At 35.6% G+C, this 16,804-nt stretch overlaps 1 protein-coding gene across 3 annotated transcripts; it reads right to left on the reverse strand.

Annotated features, from left to right (window-relative positions):
• Nucleotides 1-1,194: 1,194 nt before the first annotated feature.
• On the reverse strand, nt 1,195-15,836 carry LOC132128896 (cap-specific mRNA (nucleoside-2'-O-)-methyltransferase 1-like). Of its 3 annotated transcripts, none has more exons than XM_059540284.1 (24): nt 15,779-15,836; nt 13,969-14,101; nt 13,710-13,858; nt 13,454-13,612; nt 13,269-13,361; nt 12,683-12,754; nt 12,475-12,569; nt 12,320-12,392; nt 12,034-12,232; nt 11,478-11,596; nt 11,292-11,388; nt 9,839-9,971; nt 5,957-6,136; nt 5,795-5,851; nt 5,614-5,671; nt 5,374-5,442; nt 4,459-4,590; nt 4,205-4,330; nt 3,830-3,921; nt 2,789-2,857; nt 2,519-2,566; nt 2,314-2,426; nt 2,107-2,215; nt 1,195-1,905 (listed from the first exon to the last, which is right to left on the reverse strand). In XM_059540284.1, the coding sequence occupies exons 2-24, from the start codon at nt 14,075-14,077 to the stop codon at nt 1,770-1,772; spliced, it is 2,487 nt and encodes an 828-aa protein (XP_059396267.1). In that variant the 5' UTR covers nt 14,078-14,101; nt 15,779-15,836; the 3' UTR covers nt 1,195-1,769. The 3 variants fall into 3 exon arrangements, with proteins under 3 accessions (XP_059396267.1, XP_059396266.1, XP_059396268.1); XM_059540283.1 differs by having other exon boundaries at nt 15,645-15,810; XM_059540285.1 differs by lacking the exons at nt 1,195-1,905; nt 2,107-2,215; nt 2,314-2,426; nt 2,519-2,566; nt 2,789-2,857 and adding an exon at nt 2,623-2,765 and having other exon boundaries at nt 15,645-15,811.
• Nucleotides 15,837-16,804: the final 968 nt, after the last annotated feature.

The following is a 16,804-nucleotide window of genomic DNA, read 5'->3' on the forward strand; positions in this document are numbered from 1 at the left end:
ACTGCCTGGTTATTTAGTCACAAAATGCAACTATATTATCGCACAGCTCTTTATTTAAAGTTGAAAGTTTGCTCAATTTAACCTGCATACATACACTCACGTAACGCAATATACACTATAACACAAATCCCAACTGTCTATTTGTATGTATCGTCACAAAATGTAAACTATATTATCTTATTATCTGCCATATATGACTATAAAGCATGAAGATATTACAATAATATAAACAAACAAACAGTACATCCAAAAATGAAAATTTGCAGAAAATTTACTCACCCTTAGGTCATCCAAGATGTAGATGAGTTTGTATTTTTATCTAAACAGATTTGGAGAAATGTATTTTATTAAGTTTTTGGTTTTAAGTGATATATGATCTGTGCATATTTCTCTCCTGATTCAAACAAGATGACTTTTTCACATCTTGATTCATTTGTTTCTTAGAAACACATAGCTTTTTGCTTTACAAGATATTAATTGATGGATTGGAGCCATGTGGATTATTGTGATGTTTTTATCAGCTGTTTGGACTTTCATTCTGACGGCACCTATTCGCTGCAGAGGATCCATTGGTGAAATGTAATGCTTAATTTCTCCATATCTGTTCTTATGAAGAAACTAAGTTATCTATACCTTTGATGGCCTGCGGGTGAGGAAATATGCACATTTTTATTTTTGTCAACTATTCCTTTAACTTCAAGATTTTCTGTAAAAAAAGAATTGAAATAATGTGTAATGTGAAGACGTATACAAAAAAAAGACTTTCCGTTCATAAAATCGCCCCAAGAATCTAGTTCTCTTCTGATGTTTGTAAGTTTCCATTGTTCAAACACTTCATTCAGGCAGTCTGTTTTTCCAGATTGTGGATTCTCAATGCAAGCAGAAACAAATGGAGCGTGTTATCAGCAGAGGTCCCAGTTCCAAATCTTCAGTCACAGTTTTCTTTTCCTACAATAGTGCATAAAATCAAACTTTCTTGGACATCTAGCTTTTGTTGCAAAAAAAAGAAAGCTTTGAAGTGTCACACCCACATCTCAAAGTCCAATCAACAACCAATGAATAGAACCTAGTCCCAACGTCCTTCATTTTTTCTTTTTCGGTAAGCCATTACACATAAGAAAACATCTGTCACTGCTTCTATTTCATTGTGACTCTAAACTCAATAGAGACGAATAATGAAGAGAACACAATCACTCAAGGAATAAACTTCCTCAGTGGTTTAATCTAATCAACATCACGAACAGGTTTAAAATTCAAATCCTTTTCCAAAATCACCAGAAATGGCAATACCCAGTCTAAGATTTTTAAACACTGAAAGAAACTAAATAAAAACGAGAAAAACAAGGCAACACATGCACACAGTAGAGCGAATGCACACTGTCATGCTTTTTCAAATGGTTAACTTCATCTTATCAGAATCAGAAGCTGCACAGTGCACACCTGATCGATTAGTGGAGGAATAATTCATGTGAGGAAGCAGGTTATGAAGTTCTGGAGAAAAACATGTGGACAAGGGAAAAGCAATGCCAGCTAAGTTTCTTTCTCCTCTGAAGATAACGGACACGCAGATACACACCACCGAGCACCAAGACGTCCTGTCGTCTAACAGGGGCTATTTTAGAGAGAGCCTTGAAGTGTGAAGAGTTTGAATGTTTCTCAGTGGACTCTAGTGAAAGCTACAGTGCCCCCTGGAGGCGAGGACAATGTAGAGTCTGTGCTATGTTTCTTAGTGTGGCATGACAGCATGATTGTAATGTGTACGTGTGTTTTTATTGTTGACAGTGTTGATGGATGAAGGAAAGCACATCGTCTTTAGACAGTTTGTCTGGGTTGACCCGCATCTGGGAGTCGTGAACCCGGACTCCTTCTTCCCAAGCCCAAAACAGCCGGTCTTGATGACATGCACTGAGAGACAGAAGAAGAGAGAGTAACAAACAAATTAAAAAGGGGTTTAGAGAGATACTCATTTCTTTGAAGGTCAGAAGCTACATCTTCTTGAAAATTCAAGTTGTGTAATGACATTTTCCTGCTCAGGGCTTCAATCCAAAATCAGTTGCCAGTGCAGTGCCATGCAGGATTACTTAATATTGGCACTTTAATACTTACTGGAAAGGTGCCACAGAACCAGGCGGCAGTGCATAAGTCGATTCTTTGGTCTGCTTATTGTAGAAAAACTTTCTTTTAGAACTTTTGCTGAACGCCATTGTCCATGGGTCTGTCAAAATGACGAAAACGGAAAAAATATTTGACCAAATCATCTTTGACAAGGCACTCCACTTATATTATCCTTATTATTTCCTCCCTCTCTCTCACCGTTAACTGTTTTGATGATGTAAAGTCCACTGGGGAGGAAGTGACGGTCATCTCTGCCTGTGTATGACAGTCTTGGCATCCCTCCCGAGCTCTTGGTTACCTTCATTTCCAACCTGAGGAAAAAAAATTATAATAATAACATTCAGTAAAATAGTAATATTAAATTAAATACAAATTAGAAGAAAAATCTAATGGTCGAACGCACCTCACAAAGATCTTCTCCATCTCCTCTAACCTATAGACTTCCTTCACTCTAAAAAAATAAAATAGAGAATGAATGAATGAGGCCGAAACAGCAAGCAGACTGACTTGCAGTATTATCATAAACATGAAAGATCCTGTCTAGACTCTAGTAAAACACAGTATCTTCATTAATTTTACATACTGCACCCTCCGGTGTTCATAGGACTTCCTGGCCCCCAGGGCTGTCACTGACATGGCAATTAGCACAACTGCAAAGAGAAAGGAATATTACCGGATGGGGTTCATGTCTGGCCTGCTGGGTTTGGACACAGCTTTCACAAACTTCTCCGCCATCTGGATTCTGCGCCAGAAAAAAAAATATATATATTTTTTTTACATTTCTGGATTGCATTTAGATTCAAGATAATAAACCCAAATCAGAAGCAACTAAAGCTGATTTGTGATTTCTGGAGGATAAGATACCCAATGGGAAATATTGGATGCTAATAATATATTAAACATACGAATAAAATAACTGTATACAAAAAATACTGACGTTAATTGAAAGTTTTTTTTAAAACAGCATTTCTGCAGGGTAAACTTAAGACTTTTTTTAGATCTTTGTAAGACTAAGTAAAATATTTTAAGAATCTATTGAATGGAACACAATACCTCAATATAGTTTCTAATGTAAATGTCTTGCATTAGCAAGACTTCAACGTTTCCCTAGTTCCTCTGCTCTCAACCATTAGAATATGGAAATAACTTTTACTGTACCTTCTGACTACAATGCAAAAAAAAAATTTCATCAGTAATTTTGCTTTTCTTTCTAGTGCATATGTCTAAAGATTCTTAAATAAAAATACATTTACTTGAGAAGAAAAATGGCATTAGATAGAAAGTCTTGTTTTCTGAGAAAATTATCCAAAGGAAGTGAGTTGTTGATAAAAACAAGAATTTCAGGAAACTCAATTTAAAGGGAAAACAAGTTTTCATACCCCATTGACAGATTTTTGTTCTTGTTTTAAACATAAGCTCGTTTAATTTTGTTATTTTTCTCAGAAAACAGGCCATCATATCTTCAAACTGCATCTCAAATTCTGATTTAATGATGTTTAGATATCTGTATTAGATAACAAAACATAAATTAGCAGTGCATGCAAATTTTAATTCCTTGACATTATGAATTTAAGACTTTCTATTTCAATTTGAAGAGGTCTTATAAATAATGTATTCTAGCTATGTGTTTGCACAAAATGTATCTTAGTGGAAGGATTGCACTTTATAAACCTGCTTAGTAAAATAATAATTGGGAATAGGTTCTGGAAAAGACCTCTGGTTGAAGTGTTGATCTCTGACATCAGTGCCGTTGAGAACAAGAGCATCAAGAATGTGCACAGCGTTGATCCTTCTCTGAGCTTTTCCCTACAAACACAGATGCAAAGACTCAAAACTGATGCAAAGATTTTTATATAGTGTATTTTTATGTTTTATTTGTTATGTAAAGCGCTTTGAGAAGTAACATTTAAAGGCACTATAGAAAAATCATCCTTATTATTATTATTATTATCGATAAAAAACTTCTTACAAGCATGCATGTTATTATTTTTTTATTGAAACAACACAAGAGCTCTTACGGTATTAATGTAAAGCTGTCATTCAACACAGTTCTGTCTACTCAATTATTGTACTGATTCTCTCTGTTCACCTCTCCCTTCAGCTCCTGGATGATCTCTACACTCAATAGTGTGTCTCTGGGCAGCTCCAGTTTGAAGTTCTCCAGCTTCTTCCAGCGTAACGGGGCTTTGCCATCCCACGTGTAGATTTGAGATCTCTGCATACACAAATGGTTTCATTTTTTCACTCTTTAAGCAATATATAAGGATATATATATATGACCAAAACATATTATAAATTTAGCCTAAATTACATAAATATCACATTCATAGATATATTCCTTACCCCAAGTCCCAGTAGAAAGAGCTGTTCTCCTCCTCCCACAATGCACCTATAGTCCAGTACGTGCTGTAGTTTATCCAGATTTCCTGAAATCAGTGCAGTTGGTCTGGAACTAAAACTGTCCATATCAGAGCCCTGAAATGGAAAATCAGTAAGCAGAGAAATACATTTATATTTGATTTATAAACAAAATAATTTATTTAATTTGTATTTGAATCTGTTAATTAATTGTCAGACTGCCACTGTTGGCACTCTTTTTTTATTACCTTTTTTTCCCTTATCACATATTTAAGTAATAATCCTATATTAGATATCACTTTAAAAAGCTTAAACAACCAAAATTAAACCTGTGAAAGCTGTTTTTAAATAGGACATTGTATTACCGTGGAAATGGTACTTAAACGTGTCATTTTATAAAATTTACTACAGTAGTTTATAATCAAAACTTTGTCTAATCTTGACAGAACATATATCGTTGGAAAGCTCTCAAAATTCCATATTTAATGACAGAAGTAATATTGTGACAGGAAAAAAAAATGAATAAAAAAATAAATAAATTCACAAGAACCTCAATTTTTGTGATATCAACTTCAAATTTGGAACGTGAATCGCTTATTTTAGATTTTACAGCAATTTTAGATTCTAAAATATTTAAAAATGAAACAAATTTAGTATAGTACATTTTCTTCACAGTAAACTTAATCTTTCTAATTTAAAAAATCTAAATTATGTCATTGGAAATCATCCAAATATTTTTTACTTTTTTTTCTTTTCTTTTTTAGGTGAATCATGACCCTGACTTTATAGACTTCAGTTGATTCACCCACTTAGCTCTTCTATTCTAGAACATCACATCCACAAGAGCATTACCACATTCCCAGCTAACTTCTCAAAGCCCACACACACACACACTCTTACCTTCACGAGCTCACAGAACTTTGCTTTTGGATCTGATGATGGATGAGTGACTCTGGCTTTATCAGGAATCTGCACAAAGATGAAGACGTTCAAGGTCTCAATCATTCAAATCGGAATCAGTTTGTCCCTACACATACCTACGCAAAACATTGTTCTTTGAAATCTTTCAGACACCACCACAGAGCACTAAAGTAGACCTCAGTCCACTATGAAGCTCGTGGCTATTGTTTTTGGACTCACCCCCCATAGTTTGAGACATTCTTTGCGGATGTCTGCTTGCCTGGGCTCAAACAGTGTCCTACAAAGACATACAGCCTTGTCAGTGACGCTTATACAGACTCAGACATATGCAAACAAACAAATAAAAGAGAGTTTGAGATGAATGCCCTGAAACACACCAGAGGAAGAATGTGTGACTCACGTATCTCTGACGTACGCGTGGATCTTACCCAGCGCTTTGATCTGTACTGCACAGTGGCTGCAAGACAAGGGATCAGAGTTCAATAAATAAACCCAAGCATGAATGAATGCATCAAACCAGAGAGAAAGAGACAAAAAAAGGGTCATAAAGCGATGACGGCACCTTTCATTGGAGTTGATCATGAATTGGAAGAAGTCAGTGTCTCCTTTAATAATTTCCAGAGGGACGACTTCAGTAACGTCTCTGTCCGAGTGTCTGAATTGATTCAGTTTCAGGTTGATGGTGAACATGTATTCTCTGACAGCATCGGTGCCTGGCTTTAAACTCTTACACACCACATATCTGCATGCAGACAGCAGTAAAAATCAGTCCCTAATGCTCATGCTCAATAATCAACTGTTACATTATGTGACGTTAGTCAACAAAGCTACTTTTTCTGTCCATGCATAATAATAATAATAGTGTGTACAGTCGTGGCCAAAAGTTTTGAGAATTACATAAATATTAGTTTTCAAAAAGTTTGCTGCTAAACTGCTTTTAGATCTTTGTTTCAGTTGTTTCTGTGATGTACTGAAATATAATTACAAGCACTTCATACGTTTCAAAGGCTTTTATCGACAATTACATGACATTTATGCAAAGAGTCAGTATTTGCAGTGTTGGCCCTTCTTTTTCAGGACCTCTGCAATTCGACTGGGCATGCTCTCAATCAACTTCTGGGCCAAATCCTGACTGATAGCAACCCATTCTTTCATAATCACTTCTTGGAGTTTGTCAGAATTAGTGGGTTTTTGTTTGTCCACCCGCCTCTTGAGGATTGACCACAAGTTCTCAATGGGATTAAGATCTGGGGAGTTTCAAGGCCATGGACCCAAAATTTCAACATTCTGGTCCCCGAGCCACTTAGTTATCACTTTTGCCTTATGGCACGGTGCTCCATCGTGCTGGAAAATGCATTGTTCTTCACCAAACTGTGGTTGGATTGTTGGAAGAAGTTGCTGTTGGAGGGTGTTTTGGTACCATTCTTTATTCATGGCTGTGTTTTTGGGCAGAATTGTGAGTGAGCCCACTCCCTTGGATGAGAAGCAACCCCACACATGAATGGTGTCAGGATGCTTTACTGTTGGCATGACACAGGACTGATGGTAGCGCTCACCTTTTCTTCTCCGGACAAGCCTTTTTCCAGATGCCCCAAACAATCGGAAAGGGGCTTCATCGGAGAATATGACTTTGCCCCAGTCCTCAGCAGTCCATTCACTATACTTTCTGCAGAAGATCAATCTGTCCCTGATGTTTTTTTTTGGAGAGAAGTGGCTTCTTTGCTGCCCTTCTTGACACCAGGCCATCTTCCAAAAGACTTCGCCTCACTGTCCGTGCAGATGCGCTCACACCTGCCTGCTGCCATTCCTGAGCAAGCTCTGCACTGGTGGCACTCCGATCCCGCAGCTGAATCCTCTTTAGGAGACGATTCTGGCGCTTGCTGGACTTTCTTGGACGTCCTGAAGCCTTCTTTACAAGAATTGAACCTCTTTCCTTGAAGTTCTTGATGATCCTATAAATTGTTGATTTAGGTGCAATCTTAGTAGCCACAATATCCTTGCCTGTGAAGCCATTTTTATGCAACGCAATGATGGCTGCACGCGTTTCTTTGCAGGTCACCATGGTTAACAATGGAAGAACAATGATTTCAAGCATCACCCTCCTTTTAACATGTCAAGTCTGCCATTCTAACCCAATCAGCCTGACATAATGATCTCCAGCCTTGTGCTCGTCAACATTGTCACCTGAGTTAACAAGACGATTACTGAAATGATCTCAGCAGGTCCTTTAATGACAGCAATGAAATGCAGTGGAAAGGTTTTTTTGGGATTAAGTTAATTTTCATGGCAAAGAAGGACTATGCAATTCATCTGATCACTCTTCATAACATTCTGCAGTATATGCAAATTGCTATTATAAAAACTTAAGCAGCAACTTTTCCAATTTCCAATATTTATGTAATTCTCAAAACTTTTGGCCACGACTGTACAATAAAACCAGGAATGTGCATTAAAGTAAATAGGGCAACATTTTTAGTTTTAAAGTTTTATTATTAAAAAAAGTCCTATGTGCTAATATATCAGAATTGATCTGTAAAAAAAATTTTTTTTAAAAATCAATCAATAGAAACAAATAATGAATCATACACTAATATAAATATATATATGAGTCTCAGGACTTGACATTGATTCACTTCATTGACATTTTAAGCAGGTTAGCAGTTACTTGTCCTGTTGGGCAAGGAAAATTCTCTGTCATTTGCCCCTTCACAAAATCCACTCAAACAAGCGTTAATGTCGAGCCCTGCATATATATGTTACCCTGGACCACAAAACCAGTCTTAAGTGTAAATTTTTCTAAAATGAGATTGATACATCATCTGAAAGCTGAATGAATAAGATTTCCATTGATGTATGGTTTATTAGGATAGGACAATATTGGCCGAGATACAACTATTTGAAAATCTAAATACTGAGAAAAATCACCTTTGAAGTTGTCCAAATTAATTCTTATAGCCATACATATTACTAATCAAAAATTAAGTTTTGATACATTAACGGTAGGAAATTTACTAAATATCTCCATGGAACATGATCTTTACTTAATATCCTAATGATTGACCCATACAATGTTTTTTTGGCCATTTCTACAAATATACCCCGGCAACTTAAGACTGGTTCTGTGCTCCAGGGTCACATATACATACATATATAAATATACATACATACATACATACATACATATATATACATATACATACATACATACATATATATATATATATATATATATATATATATATATATATACACGTGATTGTCATGTGTGTCTCGTCAGTAAAGCTGGTTCTGTGATAAGTACTAAATATCCATCACCTGCTTTCAAATGGAGCGGCACTTACTACACAGAGCCGTAGTTCGCTGACAAGCTACGCAATACTGCGTCATAATCTCAGATGAATCGCATGCGGTTATGAACGTGATATTGTGTACCTTGCCAGCGAACTATGAGTCTGTATATTAAGCGCTGCTCCATTTGAAAGCAGGTGATGGACATTTGCTGCTAATCACAGAACCAGCTTTACGCGTGACAATCACATGCGATTAATCGTGCAGCCCTAATAAATATACATATATATATACACACACATACAGACAAGTTTGGAATCAGGGTGATTTTAAGTGTTTTTTTTGGGGGGGGGTGGGGGTGGGTTATGCGTTTCTTTTACTCATCAAAGCTGCATTTATTTCATCAAAAATACAGGAAAAAATGCAATATTGTGAAATATTATTATAATGTAATATAACATAATAAGAAGTGATAGCAAAGATTTATATTGTTAGAAAAGATTAATATTTAAAAAACAAAAATGCTGTTCTTTTTTACCTTTTTTTCATCAAATAATCCTGAAAAAAGTAACGCAGTTTGCAAAAAAAAATATTTGGCAGAACAACTGTTGCCAACATTGATAATTCTAATAATAAATCAGCATATTAGAATGGTTTTTGAAGGATCATGTGACACTTTATACTGGAGTAATGGTTGATGGAAATTCAGCTTTGCATCACAGAAATAAATTACATTATTACAAAAAATATATATATTAAAATAGAAGCCATTATTTTACATTGTAATAACATTTTGCAAGATTACTGTGTTTTTTCTCTGTATTTTTGATCAAATAAATGCAGCCTTGATGAGCATAAGAGACTTATTTCAAAAACATTACAAGTCTTTCTGATCCCAAACTTTTAAGCGATAGTGTATATAAACCATAAGAGACTTCTTTCATTAAAAATCTTATTTATTCCAAACTTTTGACTGGTAGTGTAAATAAAAAATAAAATATAGCATTGAAGTTTCAGCCAATTTCTGCATTTTCAAGTCAAGAAAAAAAGTGTATATTAATATGCTGAACAGAGAAACCTAGGTATATAAGTTTCAGTGTCCACTGCCAGGAGCTCTCTCACGCTCTCAAGTGAGTCATGGACGATGAAAACAAACCTCTCTGAATTGGCAGGCCGGCTGGTGACGGGTTTGAACAGCGAGACCCTCTCGAAACAGAGGTACAGCAAATAAATCAAGCCCACGCTGAACGGTGTGAACAGGTCAAACGTCTTACACACAAAATGGCCTCCTGCAAAACACAAAGATTATGAGTTGAAGCAAAAGTGTTTCAATAATTATCATACATCTATTTAAATGGGCCATATAATGGAAAACAACCAATCTTAACATAGCTCATTTATATAATCCTAAAGGCAAGAGTTAAGAGAAGATTAAGAGAAACATTGGAAAGAAATTTATGTAAACTAAACAAAAACTTTTGACTAAAACAAAACTTAAGGTTTTAAAACATGGCTCTTCAATACTAGAACCGTAAAAAGCAATACCGTTGATTTGATACACCTAAAATTAGCTCTCAGGTAACCAAGGCTTCTCTCAGTCACATAATTATCTTCCTAATTACAGGATTTTTAGAATAAATAGACTCGTGTCTGGGCGCATCCCAAGATAAAATCCAAACAGATCTGAGACAAGAGGCTCTACAATAATATCAAGGAAAGAAAAGGCATTAAATCATCTTCAAAGCCTTGAGAAAGACATCATCAAAGAGATGAGATCATTTGGAACCGCTGTGAAAGAACTGTCTGTCCTCCAAAACTGAGTGTCTGGGACTGAAGAAAAACCATGAGACCTATGGTAAGCTAAAAGAAGACAGATACAGTGTTCCATGACAAAGACAGAAGATGCACTACTGATGTGAATCATCCGTCCCTAGAGTGGAGCACAATAAAGCTTTAATGATACTTCTTCAACTTCAGGGGAACGAAAACTAGACTGAGTGAAACCAAAAACATCCTTGAGGAAAACAAGGATTTTGAGTGATTTAACCAAAAAGACAAAAACTCAACTTCCAATAAGAAGATGGCCAAAGCATACACAGAAAGTCCATAAAAATCCAGAGCTATCTATGGAATAAAACTGCTAATCTAAAATGGACACAATCCAATTTAAACTACCTATTAACATACTAGTTTCACAAATATCTACAGAGAAGAAAATAGTGAATCAGCAATTAGATTCAATTTACAAAAAGTGAGTTTGCAGTTAGTTTGCAAGCTTGAACTGAATGTAATGAGACAAACAGACACAAAATAATGGCACAAACAGTCTTTCTATCACAGCAAGCAAACAACATTAAAGGAATGTAGTCTGAATCACAAGCAAATGGCTTTCAAATTGTTTAAAAAAAAACTTAAAAAGTAACTGATTTGAATCACTCTGACAAACCAAACTAACTCGATTATTATTATTTTATTAAATGTTGATTTTCTCTGTGCTAACTATTGCAAAATCGCCCCCAATACAAATCTGAAAAAAAAAAATGTCTAAGTGAGTGAATAGTGTTTATTGGCACGTTATATGCACACAAATAAAAACACACACACGTTACCTGGTCTGACGACGGACATGGCAGTGAGGAACTGACACAGAAGGAGCTGTTTACTCAAAATCTCCTGAATGTTCTCTTGGCCCTCCACAGAAAACCCCTGATGAGCAACACACCATCAGAATCTATCGACCAATCACACAACAACAACATTCACATTTAAACCAATCGCAAAAGAGCATGTCTTACCCCATCTGCCATTATGAAGTGCAGGCCCCGCCCTTCAGTGCTGTCTAAGACAAAGTTGCGAAACGCAGTGATGTTTTCCGGCCGCGTGATGTCACCATCGCCATCAATCCCACCCTCACCTGAAACGCCGGTAATGAGACATTCAAAAGATTTCCAATATTTTAATTTCATTAACAACTAGATTAAACATTTATACTACCAGTGTAAGTGAAATTGAAATAAAAACTAATTTTAATGTTGTTAAAAGAGTCACCAAGGCTGCGTTAATATGATTAAAAATTAAGACTGGAGTAATGGTGCTAAAAATTCAGCTTTGCATCACATGAATAAATTTCGTTTTAAAATATATTATAAAAGAAAACAGTTATTTTAAATTGTAATAATATTACACACTACTTTTACTGCATATTTGATTAAGCATAAGAGACTTTATGATTATTCCAAATTTCTGAACAGTAGAATAGGTGTTACATTAAACTTTCTACATTAATCGATACAGTAAAAATGTTAGATTGTTGGTTTTTTTTGTTCATGTTTAAATGGTTGAAACTCATACCATAATAGGCCTCAAATAGCTCACTGGGAGCAGCATAGAAATCTTCCAGTTTGAAATCGTTGGATCCTTTAAGAGTCATCCCAAAACCTTTCGCGTGCCAGCGCCGCCGCCACAACACATACTCTGAGAATCCTCCCGGTCCTGCACATACATCTCCAAAATACAGCAACTCACCATCTTTATCACGCGTCTGCGGCTTCTACATACACAGACATCCAATTCAGAAATGTTATTACAGCACATATTACAATCCATAATGCCACAGCTTGTGTAATTGTGGTCTCACCCCTTGAAAATCCTTTGGGTTAGTGAACATATAGTCAAAAACATGATCCATGTTCGCCATCTTCATAGCAGCTCTGAGGAGAAAACCGAGAGAAAGAAATTTAGAAAAGATATGCTTCTATTATAACATAGTATGCATGTGGAGACACCACCTACCTGTTGAGAAAGAAAGCCCCTCGGATTGTTTCGTAAGGGTTTGATCGAGTACGCGCTCTCCTCATCTCCTCCCCCTCCAAGTCATCAAACACAGTCTGAAAAGAAATACAAATAAAATGACGTGTTGCTTTATAACAAGACACATACAACTATGTGTTTTGGTCTTATGCAAGACAGGAGAAACATAAGAAATGTTTGACACACTCACTTTGCAGCGAAGAAGGAGATGCAGCAGATTCTCAGAGCAAAATTCAGTTTCATCATCAATTTTTAATTTTTTCTACAAATATAAGCATAGGTATAAGTATACATATTAACATGGAAACATGACAAATAACATTTTTATATGAATGTACACTACCATTCTTTCGATTCAAAAAAAGAAAAGAAATGAACACTTTAATTGAGCAAAAACACATTAAAGTGATCAAAAGTGACAGTAAAGATATTTATAGAAAGATATAATTGATATTTATTTTCAAATAAATACTTTTCTTTTAAACTTTTCATTGGAAGGAAACCCAGCATAAAATCTCAAAATGTAAAACAGCAATGCATGCATTTTCATGCCAACTATCCATTTACAGTTGGTGGTAAGCTCTTTATGGTAGCCAGGTTTATTAGTAAAGCACTGTTTGCACCGCACACCCATGTGAACAAGAGACAACAAATAACTGAGCAAAAATGTATTTAGTCAGATGGTGACTAATCATTTTTTACTATAAAAAGTAAAAGAATAAGCATTCGATCTTAAACTAATCATTTAGTTCATCAGGTAACATGTGCTGCAATACCTGGCCCACGGTCATCCAATCCTTCAGCTCATCTGCATCTGGGATCTCTGGAGAACTTTCTGGAAACCACGTCACTGATTCTAAAGCACTTGGCTGAGAGTAGAAATGAAGGAGAAATAATGGCCCTGGACTACTAAGGTTTCTGTTTTAATATGAAAGAAACACTATTGGAAATGTTGCCGTACCTCCGGCTCATCTTTCCAGTCTATATTGAGGTCGCCCTGGAAGCCCTTCAGGGTCAGACCCAAACCCCGCCTCCCACGCTGGGTCGATGCTTCTACGATCTCTTTCCGCCCTTGACCGAACTTTCCCAAACCCTCGCCTTCTCTGAACCCCATTTTGGCCTGAAGGAAAGAGAGTAGGACACCATTTTAATGTGTCAATATGCATTTAACAGGCTGACAAGAGAGTGAAAGGAATGACAGGAGGTGCTTATTTTACCATGAGTTTCTGAGAGACTCTGTTATACATGGAAAATTTGGGAGCTTCAGAAGAGGCATCGTTGCCCTCAGCATTCTGGGAATTAGAAGGCCTGGAGAAACTGGGTTTGTGATCCTCAACATCACTGAGAGACTCACTCTGACTTGAATCTGAGAGACAAAAAATGGGACAAGCTTACAGAAACTTAGACTATATAACCAGAGTATCTGGACAAGCGAACATCCCAGTGTGAAGTGCCACAAGGAAACTCCTTTCTAACCCTGACTGGTGGTTCTTTGAGAAGACTCCTCATCTTCATCAGAGGAATCCTCACGGATAGCCTTCCTCTTCTTCAGAGGCTCGTCTGATGCTTGTGCCCGTCTCTTCATCTTAAATTCAAGAGGTCAAAGAGCCTGCATTCATTCAAAAACATGATATCAGTGGATTAAAACCCAAAACAATGATGAATCACATGGACTTAATGGGTTAAATTCAACAATCATCAAGATTTTAGGTTAACATTTCAATTAACGTATAAAAGAGAGTATATTTTGAGTGCTATAAGTGGTAACCCAAGTTCAACAGAATGTTTTTTAACCATTTACAAAAACAATAGAACAGAGGTGAATAGGGTAAAAAAGAAAAATATTATTTCATATCATCATACTTCCCCAGCTGATTAGTCACAGAACATTAAGACAGCAGTTTTGTAATACTTGTTTCCGAAATGTTATATATAAATATGCAAATGAGACATTGTCAAATTAAATTAGCACACATTTCCAGAACAGATAAAGCCAGGTTTGATACTCTTGTTTAATTTTGTTGACATATTTGATTTAAAAGGTATTTACAGAGGAGGTTTTGGATCTCTTTTCATTACTCCATAAATCCGAAAAATACTGCCAACAGGCAGAAAAATTATACGTCTCCACTATGTTTTCAGGAATAAAATGAAACAGGCAAAGTTATATGAACAAAACCCTCTGTGTAAAATAAATATATAGAGAGAGAGAGATAGGAATCAAATAGAAAGTATGGTGTAAGTGTAGATTTCAGACATAGTGCATCAGAATAAAACTTATTTTGAGACAACCGCCTTAAAAATATGCATTGCAATTAACAACAACAGATAAAGTGTAAAAAAAATATGCAATTAAATTTGTATTTTGCATATTTTCTAACCGTTACTTTGAAAGAAGGAATTTTATGAATGCAGAATAGTCCAAAACTGGCCAAAAAACAATGGTTTTTGCCTTAAAATCCAATATTCCATACAGCATTTCGGTTAATAAAAGCTGTGAGCCTAATAATTATAACAAAAATCGCCTAATTGTGATCTAAAAACAGTTTTACATCGAGTAGGATTTGTCACACATGTCAAATAACCATGTGAGTGAATAAATGTTAAACTGAAATTCTATAATTCTGTTCATCATGTCATTCTTAAGATTTAAAAACTGAGAACTTTTTAAAAACAGATTTACGGGGGGGGGGGGGCTGTTAACCTTAATACGTAATGCTAATAAATAATTGTGCTGCATTTATCATCATCTATTCATTTCCTTACAAAAACTCTCGACTTTTCGATTTTCATATTCAGGTCAAAACTACAGGTTAGAGTTAATAGAGATGAAACAGCACAGGCGCCAAGCAGGACATTTATCATTTATTTATTCCAATGTATAAAAACTAAGATAGCATTAATTATTTATCTGCTTTGGCAATATAACTATGGTCTATTTCGGTTCAAAATGTGCCATAGTGAAAGCGATTACGCTAAGTTTATTATCCTTGCTATCGCATTTCCGGAAATGTCCAAATGTATTGGGGGATCTTACAGATCTAAAGGTCTCAGAAACATAACTGTGTGACACAAACACAAAGTAAAATCAACATTTAGCTTTATAGGTTTCGATTTCACAAGAAACAATTCTGCGACACTCGCAAACATACCCAAAAGGAAATACGCAGCTATAATCCTGAGTCACCTCCGCGATGTAAACTCATATTTGATTTGTATCCAATTTGTACAATTTCTGCTTTATGTTATATTTCAAACATCGAATCAGGCCCGCGTTCCATCTTACCGTGTTGCTGGCGCATGATAATTACGTCACCCCTGGGGTTGGACAACAAACGCTAGAAGCGTAGTTCATAAATAATAATAACATTATGCAGACATCGTTTGGTAAACTTCCAATAACTCAGCAAACATTTATTAGCCATTAAAGCAAAAATGAAAATATCTCAGCATATATGTTAATTGGCCAAGAAATATGTTACATTTAATCTAATAGTATGATATTGTGTTTGAATGTTTTTCCTTTACTTTTTTATTTCTTCTTCATTTTGTCCCTTTCTTGCAGGACAATTTAATGACGCTCAGAGTGCTGTTTTCCAGTCCAGATTGTGACCTGATCGAATGTTCTGCATCCTAAAAGGATAGTTCATTTGTTCACAAGCAGCTGTGAATATAGGCTATATTTAGAAAAATGAATTCATATTTAAGTGCTATGTCATGAAAGTCTTCTGAAATCAGAGTTGTATGTGAGAGAAAGGGGTTCTGGTAATATTATATGGCGATCATAACATCGGAACAGTTTTATTTTTCAAAAATATAAGGTTGGGGCTACTAAATAGCTTGATTTGTAAACTGATTCAGTAGATTCTTTGAAAAGAATCATCTAATTTACGAATCGAACACCGCAAGCGAGTGTCAATCTCTTCTGACAAAGAAAGCTCTCAGCTCAGAACTTTGGATAGCCTTATGTTCTGCTAAGGTTATGAAAAAAAAATCTTAAAAATAAAGTTCTGTAACTAAAACATTATTATTCATTGTTCATATAAAGTTTTTTTCTTAAAACACTATTATTTACTGCATGTTTCAGAACGTTCAGAGAACATTCAAAAGTAACATTCCCATGTTTGAAAAATGATCAAATGCACTGTTAAATGTTTCTCTGATGTTTCCATAACCAAGAGGAAATTTTTTCAAAATGTTTAAAAACTGACATTTTGAATTCTCAGTCAACATTCAAAAATAATCTTTTCATAACTTAATGGGAACATTAGCAAAACATCCTTGAAACATGTTTTTGTTACCTGGGCTTAAG

The sequence above is a fragment of the Carassius carassius genome, chromosome 46, assembly GCF_963082965.1.
Source record: "Carassius carassius chromosome 46, fCarCar2.1, whole genome shotgun sequence".
Classification (NCBI taxonomy): Eukaryota; Metazoa; Chordata; class Actinopteri; order Cypriniformes; family Cyprinidae; genus Carassius; species Carassius carassius.